Below are 8,594 nucleotides of genomic sequence, written 5' to 3'. Positions count from 1 at the left end.
GTTACAGAATTCGTTCATGGTTATCAATTTGAATATCATGAACTCAGCACGTAATCTTTATAGACTTATGTATTGTTACCACATGAGTCTTAGTCTATAAATGCATTATGCTCAGAAACAGTCAATGTTTTCAATTCAGTCTAGCATGTCTATTTCAGTTTAGCATTGTTCATTGTTGTTATGGTCGCAGTCCTTATTAATTAACCATAGTTATACATATGTGATTTTGCCCGAGGGCAAAGCACAGTCTTGTGTATACATATACATGGGCGAGGCCATTGACTGACGCACTACTAGGCCGAGGCCATAGCGTGCATTTATTATTGGGCCGAGGCCCCACATATACAAACACAGATAATATAGATAATTCAGATACAGAGCAGGGAGTATTCATATCTCTACTTCCTTGCTATTACAGTTACAGTTATCAGTTTCAGTTTCAGTATTTTATTGCTTCAGTTGCTTTACATACCAGTACAATTCAAATGTGCTGATGTCCCTTTTTATTGCTTGGGGGCCTGCATCTCGCGATGCAGGCAACGATATACAGGTTGACGACTCAGCTATTTTGGAGTGCACGTATCAGCTACTGGTGAGCCCTAAATTCCTTCGGGGCGTTGTCAGCTATCTAATTATTTCAGTTTATAGACAGCTCTATTATTCAGTATTCTTAGAGGCTTCATAGACACAGTTCAAACAGTCAGATATTTATTATGTTAGCCTTGTTGGTAGTTGTTCAGTTGTTTTGGTTTAAGCCATGTTGGCTACGTTCAGATATTTCAGATTGTCTAAGTATTTCCACATTATGATTTCAGTCAGACCTTTAGTATATCAGCATGTGTTTAGTTGTTTCCACATTTAGTTATGTTTTTGATATCACATGTTGATTCAGCTAGCCAGTTGGTTCGCTCGATCACATGCAGTCAAGCACCGGGTGCCGTGCTACATCCAGGCCCAGGTTCGGGGCGTGACATACACGATTTAGTCTACTTTTCTTTCAAACTTTTCCAAACTCTATGTCATTAATCCATATATGATAGAACCAAAAGAAAACATTTCAATTAATAGAAGGTTAAATTGCTTCCAATTCATTTCCAGGAACCAACAAGACAAAGATACAGTAATTTGTGTGGGAAAATATATCAAACAAACCAACAACAATAAGCAAAAGGACTAGACAAGTATTAACTAAAGGTCTCTTCTATCAGTCCTCGCAAATCACTCACAACAACAAAAAAAAAAAAACAACAACAACAACAACAAAAAAAAGGAAAACAAATAAAAAAGATAATCAAGCTCCGCCTCAATTCCAAACTAGTTGGGGTCAGTAACAAATGAATCATGAGAACTCTCCGCGGGTCACCCATCCTAGTACTATTCTTTCCCACGCATATTTAAAGTTCTGATAGGATCCGGTGCATAAGTGTAGTATGATTCCATCCCTCAAAAAGATTAATTTTTACACCAGCTATCAATCGAAGACAACCTCAACTCAAGTAGTTCTTTCATCTTAGCACCTTATCTCGTACGAACAAACTTTAGTGATATAACGAACCCACTCAACTATGTTGTAGCCACTCTTCTCCCACACCTGCACAGAACTGACTTACATGAAGCAGATATCATACCAAAAGGAGACCACTATTGAATTGTAAGTTTGGCAAACATACCTTAAGAAACCGAACACACAAACCAGATGCTATAAACATGGGAATCTGCAAAGCACAAAAAATTCGTCATGAACTATAGCGCCAATAGAATAAACCATTGTAAAACAAGGAAAGAATGCCATTGTCGAAATTAATTCCCCTCCCCCCCCCCCCCCCCCCCCCACCTGACAAAAAGCCCTCCAAAATATCCATACAAGGGATAAAGAAAATTGACAACGTAAGCGAACACAGTTATCAAGTCTCTCATGAGGGAAAATATTTACCTGAAATTCCATCTGAATTGGCGGCCGAGTCAAGGACTTCTTCTCTGTGATTTTCAAAATTAACTCAACCTCAGCACTCAATGTTGACTCAGTTTGTCCTAGAAATTTTTTTATCCTGCACCAAGTTGTCCATATTGAAGATCTGTTTTTGAAGAAGCTAGCTTAATGCAAAAGAATATACATTACATGATTAAGTAAATGAATACTCACTTCCAGACCAAACAGTCAATGGATGGATTGTACTTTGCTTTCCCTGATGTCACCTGGAAGTTCATTTTTGGAGTTTGCGGCACAGGAATTTTAATAACTACTCCAAGAGCAAACATTTTTGCACCCAACAAACTCTTAACCTGAAAACAGTCAAAGTTAGCAACAATAAATCATATAAACACAGATTGATGTTTCAAATCAAAATTCATTCCATATCAAGCCTTAACATTAACTTCCATACGTGTACGGCCTAATTCTTTGATAGTTGGTAATACACGGAAAGGAAGATTTATTCCTTCAGTAATGCGGTACCTGAAGATAACCACATGTAAACAATTCCAGGCACTATTATATAAAAGTATGCCCATGAATATCGGTATAAGCTGAACCTCCTCCAAATCAAGGGGTGTACATATTTTGAGCTTAAAAGCCAAATGCAATCTTTACACTCTGGTCAATGAAGTTGGGATGAACTATGGAAGATAAGGTTCAAATCTCCGTAGAGGTAAAATAAACATGAGGTGATTTCTTCCCACCTATCTAAGTCTTGGTAGACAAAGTTACCCAGTAACTGTGTTGGTGGGAGATAGCAAGCACCCAGTGGACTAGTCGTGGTGAGCACAAGCTGGCCCAATTAGTAGCATTAATTTAGCGTGACATGAAATGATTTAAGGAAGTTCAGCATTTTCTAGTAGAATAAAATGAGGAATCAGTACCACAGCTTCAGCCTTCTGGCTTGAGATGAGAGAAAAAATAGATCCCAGAAAACAAAGATGTATAGGAAGAAGTATGAACTTACTTCACCAATTCAAATTCACCATCAGGCGGAACAAAGCTGACAGTCTTTTCTGAGTTGAATCTTGTCAAATTTACACATTGGTGGAAAGTAACATCATCGAGCTCAATAGTTTTACCACTGCACCAGGCAACAGAGAAACATACTACATTAACAATCAGAACTAATTAACTATAGATGCAGCTGCTGAAACTGATAGGACAAAACTGATACTCCTTCCATTTCAATTTGTTCATCTTACTCTTCTTTTTAATCTGTTTAAAAAAGAATGCCTCTTTCCTCTTTTGGCAACTCTTTATTTCCAACATTCCACATAGCATGTTTAAGACCATAAGATTAAAAGCATTTTGGCACATTCTCCATATCTTTAGTTTAAGACCAGAAGATTCAAAAGTGTTCTTTACTTTCTTAAACTCCGTGCCAACTTCCAAGTCAAGCAGACAAACAAATTAAAACGGAGGGAATAGATAATCACATGTTTGAGAACAGTTAGCATTGAAAATCTGCAGATAAGGAGAACCGACTGAAAGAAGCAGAATGCAATGATTGTTATCTTTACTCTTTAAGGTAAATAAATTAAGGAGATGAATGACCACTAAAGATAATGCCAATTTTTTCCTTTTTGAGGAGATCAAATTTGGACTTTGAAAGAACTAAGGGTGTGTTTGGTATGGAAAATGTTTTCCAATTTTCCATGTTTGGTTGGTGAAGATGTTTTGGAAAACACTTTCTTTAGAAAACAAGTTCCTTAAAAATGAGGAAAATAACTTCCCTAATGGCAGTCGGGAAAGCAAGACCCTCCCTGTGCTAACCGACCGCACCAGTGACTTGCAATGTTGCATTTGGAACTAGCTTATCTACATGCTGCAGGATTTTGTTGCATTGTGAAGAAAAAAACAAATCAATGATATACTCAAAATTCATTTTTATTATGTCACTGCATGATATCCCTCATGAATGATTTTATTAAGTAAATCAAAGAGGAAGCTTATCAAAAAACAAATAAGTAAATAAAAAAGATAGATAATTTTAAATCTATTGTTCAAATGTTTTTTGTCATACTACGAAAGCAAGCACAGATAAAATAACTAACCTTGGATGAAAAGGATGACCTAACACCTTCCTAAGTAATGTAGAGTTTCAAGATTTCAGGTGAAAGATCCAAAATCCATAATTTCTGCAGTTTTAGACGAATAAAGGAAGTAACGATTACACTTTTAGACATAAAAACATGAAGCCAATACACATTGCACTCTGTGGGTTCTAAGAATAAATTATTAACCTTGGAAGATATGTGTACTTAACTTTTCCATAAACGGACTCAAAAGGCAACAAAGAATTGCCAATAAATGGTGTAAAATTTCTATGAACTAAAATGTTGGTAAACGGACACACTATAGGAACAGATTCTCAATTGACTCTGTGCACTCCAGCTTACAGTACTAATTAGGACTAAGAGATGCAAGACTAGCAATCAAATAAGTAGAATGTTGAACATTTTTGGGCTGACGGGGTAGACAGACCACCAGCCACAAGTCAAATCTTGCATAGAATGAAGTTGAAGAGAAATCCACTTTAGGATATCCTAATGAAATGTTTAGATATCACGAACTAGTGGACTTGATATCAGTAGAGGGTATGTCAAAGAGGATCCGTGCACCTGTCCCAGTGCTTTGAGCTGAAATTCTTTGAAGGATAAATTAATGATACAACAATAGGGTCTCACCAAAGAAAACCAAGGTTAGTGTCCACGTACTTCTTTCCTTCCAATGATAAAAGAGGCTTCGAAACACTCTTAACCAAGACCTACATATTATCCCACTATACCTAATTCATGCTTTGGGCAGTGCCGTCAAAGGCGTGCTTGAAGCGAGCTTAAGCCCTGAAGCGAGGTGGAAAACATGTTGAGCGCTTCGCCTCGCTTTATAGGCGCTCCAGTGGACGTCAAGATTCATCTATTTACTAGCTACGGCCTGGAACCTGTTATATCATTAACAGTCATAATTACTACCAAAAACTCATCACCAACTACCTGGAAAAGCTTCCTCTGAGATCCCTAAATCCAAGTGAATGACAATGATCCAACTCTAATGGGAAACTAACCGTGACTTTAAATTAAAGCTATAGGAATAGACTCATTTTCCCAACCAAAATTTTCCAAAAGTTCACTGTATCTTAATTTGTCTTCCAAGTCCTACTACTCCTTAGTTCCTACTATATATCTATTCCTAGAAAACACTGCAATGATAACATGTGAAACGACTCTAATCTAACTCATAAAAAAGGTACTAAAACTGCTCAAACTACTAATGTTCAAAGTGATATATAATTGACATAAAGAAATACTTGTAATTATTAATTTGACTCAAAGGTACTATTAATTTTTTTGATGGTATCTCTGTTCTGACATTTTATCAAACACCACATAGGCTTTTTTAAGTCGCCCTTTGGAAGAAAACACTATAGGTGATCTAGTATAAGCAAATAAATCAAAATTGGACCAAATCAAAAACAGTATATATTGAAACAAATGAATCAGACTAAAGCTAGTCTCCAAACATAAACAAAATAAGCAAAAGTACCCTATTTTTACTCTCGTATTCTGAACTACTTCACACAAATTAGGTGTTTAGTCACTAGCTCCCATTTGTATTTTGATAATAAATCTTATGAGGTACAAACTATATATATCTGAAACAAGCTTTTTTCAACTGGTCCTCCTAGCAAATTTCTTAGCCAAGAAAACAAATAAAGCATACCTCAAATGGTTGGCCATGGACGGCGACAGCAACGACGGTACTGGTAGGGACGGCGGCGACGGTGACCATCAGGAATGATGGTGACGACATTATTAGGGTTAAGAGAGAAAGGGGGAGAGAAATGGTGAAAGGAAAAGATAGAATAATGGGAAAAACAAGGGTTTGGGTCTCATTTTAATTTTATTTGACTAGTTACACCGACCTCATGAGGTTGGTATATTAAATTATTTTATTTTTAACTTAAAATAATACCGACCTCATGAGGTTGGTTTATTGAAAATAATTTATAATATTTTTAATTAAATAACCCGACCTCACGATGTCGGTAATTTTAATTATTTTATTTTTAATTTAAAAGAATACCGACCTCACGAGGTCGGTTTATTAAAAATAATTTATAATACTTAGTATCAAATAAGTTTCCGACCTAATGAAGTCAGTATATTATTTTTTCAAATTTTAGTACAATATTACCGACCTCATGAGGTCGGTTTATTTTTAAAAAAAATTGAAAAATAAATATTACTACTTTACCGACCTCATGAGGTCGGTTTTTTTCTGACCTCAACTGAGGTCGGTTTTTTGAGGTCGGGAAATCCTGTTTTTTTAGTAGTGTTCTTATTCGACCCTCGTTCTGCAGATACTACCAATCTGAGATTACACAAATGGTCATCCCCCAATACTTGTATAGCCCTTAGCTGCTCAGTAGGTTCCTCTTGGATCTCAGACGGATTTGTCTCCATGGAGGACATATCTTCCGATGGATCTGTCTCAATAGAGGGCACATTCTCCAAGGGATTTGTATCATACGAATGGTTAACTCTAGAATCCCCTGGACCATTGGCCTTCGTTCATATCAAAGCCATCTTATAGCTACAAAAACAATCAAGGTTATAACAGGAAATCTCACATCCTATCACTTGGCTCTATTGCACGATCTAGAATAGAAAAAAAAAAGTAACAATCCTAAATGTCCTGCAGTCTCCTGTTTATAAGTGTGGCGTGCAACAAATCCATAAATAAGACTTTACTAGACACAGCTTATAGACAACTCTAGCACAAAACTACTTTGATACCACTTTGTCACGACCCAAACTGAAGGGCCACGACGGGCACCTGACCGTACTAGTAAAGTATCATCTGACATGCATCTGTGACAACAACATAAACATAGGTGGGCCAATAGGGCCGTCATATGACTCTCAATAAGCTCACAAGGAACATGCATGTATCAACTGTTCTAAAAGACTCCTCTGTGAAAATACTGAACATATTGTATGAGCCGGCAAGGCTACCATAACTAACTGTGATGACTTATGAAATCTAAAGTCTAAACATCATCTCACTGTACATAACCGCCTACAAGCCTCTACTGGAAAACTGTTACACCCCGTAGTTTCCGTTCGTTTGGTATAAGCTATTCAATTGTAAACATCAGAGTTATTGTCGAGAAGATGCAAGATCATAGGTGCTCATTTTACGATTACAAGAGTCCGAGTTTGCGTAACAAGTTATAGAAGGATTGGAAAACTAGTAAACTAAGGAGGTTAAGCTTCTGAGGCTTTGAAGGAAAGTCGGGCAAGGTTTGGTACGGAGGTTTTGATCCAACCGGGAGAAAGGATATCTTTTAGTATAGTTAGTGTTTTAAAGTGGAACAAAAGTCTAAAGTGGATTTCAGGAAGTCTAGTTTCAAACGCAACAAACTGGTTCTCAATAGGACATCGGAGTAAAGAGATATGGACGTTTCAAGTTGGGCAAGCAGACCAGGAAAATGGTCTGCGCGAACGCGCCAGGGGGTGGCACGAACGCGCAGAAGGCCAAGGCCAACATAGCACGAACGCGCCACCACGAGGCGCGAACGCGCTGGGCAATTTTGAGGACCAGGTTCGGGATGAAGGTTATATGATAAGAATGTAATAACAACCTATATATGACATTTGGAGACCATATGAGGTGAATTGGTTCATATGGCGCTTGATGAAAAGCCTTCGTTACTGTAAGCTAGGTGGGGCCCACATGTCGGGGTTTTATAAGGAACATATGAAGAGATATATGGGTAGTACATGGAAAGTTGAGCAAGTCCTAAGAAGTACCCTTAAGCCAAATATGAGTGTAGGCCCTCCAAAAGGACGATTTAAGGAAACGTTTTCGGGTGATCTGACTTGGAGGGGCCGACACTACATTATAAGTTTGGAATTTGGAAGAAAACAAAGAATTAAAGTTATATATAATTGAATTATCTTTCCAACCATAGGTCATGGGCCCTCACACGATATCGGGATCAAGAGTTATGACCATTTTACTGAACGAACATCCAGTCAGAAAATTTAGACTTTCGCGAACGCGCCCAAAGGGGGCGCAATCGCGCTGAAGGTTTTTTATGTCGGTTCAGGCAGAACCTGAACCGTTATAAAAAGGGGGCTATCCCCCATTTTTCAGCCAAACACACACAAAAACATCCCAAACACTCTAGAAAATTCCCCAACCTTCTCACACCCACTTTTTAGCCCAAACCAGGTATAATTTCCAAATTCCAGTCCCGGTAGCGTATAGTTATTGGTGCAGAATCGTATAGCGGTGCATTGTGGCCTAAAATTAAGGTGGAAAAGTGAAGATACAATATTATTGACGGGAGAAAGGTATGAATCTCTTCCTATTTATGATGATACTGGTTTATTTACAACGATAGAACGGTTAAATGGCTGTATGGTAAGTCGATTAGTTATGGGAAGTTGGAAAATAGCGTGTGGGCTGTTTTATGGGATATGTTGATATGTAAATGGTATTTTTGATGTTGGTATTGTTGTTGCGTTGTTGGTGGATGAACTGAGAATTCGGGCTAGCACATAAACAGGGGAGATGCTGCCCGATTTTCGGTAGAATATAAAATAGTTTA

General features: G+C 37.7%; 1 protein-coding gene across 3 annotated transcripts; it reads right to left on the bottom strand.

The window, feature by feature from the left end:
• Positions 1-904: 904 nt before the first annotated feature.
• Positions 905-5,834, bottom strand: LOC132620439 (AP-2 complex subunit mu-like). 3 transcript variants are annotated; one of them, XM_060335113.1, is made up of 7 exons: positions 5,699-5,834; positions 2,943-3,059; positions 2,365-2,455; positions 2,144-2,283; positions 1,934-2,048; positions 1,671-1,715; positions 905-1,591 (listed from the first exon to the last, which is right to left on the bottom strand). In XM_060335113.1, the coding sequence occupies exons 1-7, from the start codon at positions 5,713-5,715 to the stop codon at positions 1,511-1,513; spliced, it is 606 nt and encodes a 201-aa protein (XP_060191096.1). In that variant the 5' UTR covers positions 5,716-5,834; the 3' UTR covers positions 905-1,510. The 3 variants fall into 3 exon arrangements, 1 of the variants encoding a protein (XP_060191096.1); XR_009574913.1 differs by lacking the exons at positions 905-1,591; positions 1,671-1,715; positions 1,934-2,048; positions 2,144-2,283; positions 2,365-2,455 and adding an exon at positions 4,033-4,116 and having other exon boundaries at positions 2,513-3,059; XR_009574916.1 differs by lacking the exons at positions 905-1,591; positions 1,671-1,715; positions 1,934-2,048; ... (2 more) ...; positions 2,943-3,059; positions 5,699-5,834 and adding exons at positions 3,404-3,803; positions 4,033-4,116; positions 4,767-5,677.
• Between the last annotated feature and the right edge of the window lie 2,760 nt (positions 5,835-8,594).

The sequence above is a fragment of the Lycium barbarum genome, chromosome 2 (genome assembly GCF_019175385.1).
Source record: "Lycium barbarum isolate Lr01 chromosome 2, ASM1917538v2, whole genome shotgun sequence".
Taxonomy (NCBI): domain Eukaryota; kingdom Viridiplantae; phylum Streptophyta; class Magnoliopsida; order Solanales; family Solanaceae; genus Lycium; species Lycium barbarum.
Note: the sequence above shows the minus strand (reverse complement) of the source record. Positions and strands in the feature narration are given on the sequence as shown.

Coding starts and splice junctions, on each gene's coding strand:
- LOC132620439 (XM_060335113.1), bottom strand. Junction 2,456..2,942: donor GGTGAATTTGAATTGGTGAA/GTAAGTTCATAC, acceptor GGTTATCTTCAG/GTACCGCATTACTGAAGGAA. Junction 1,592..1,670: donor TGTGTGTTCGGTTTCTTAAG/GTATGTTTGCCA, acceptor AGTTCTGTGCAG/GTGTGGGAGAAGAGTGGCTA.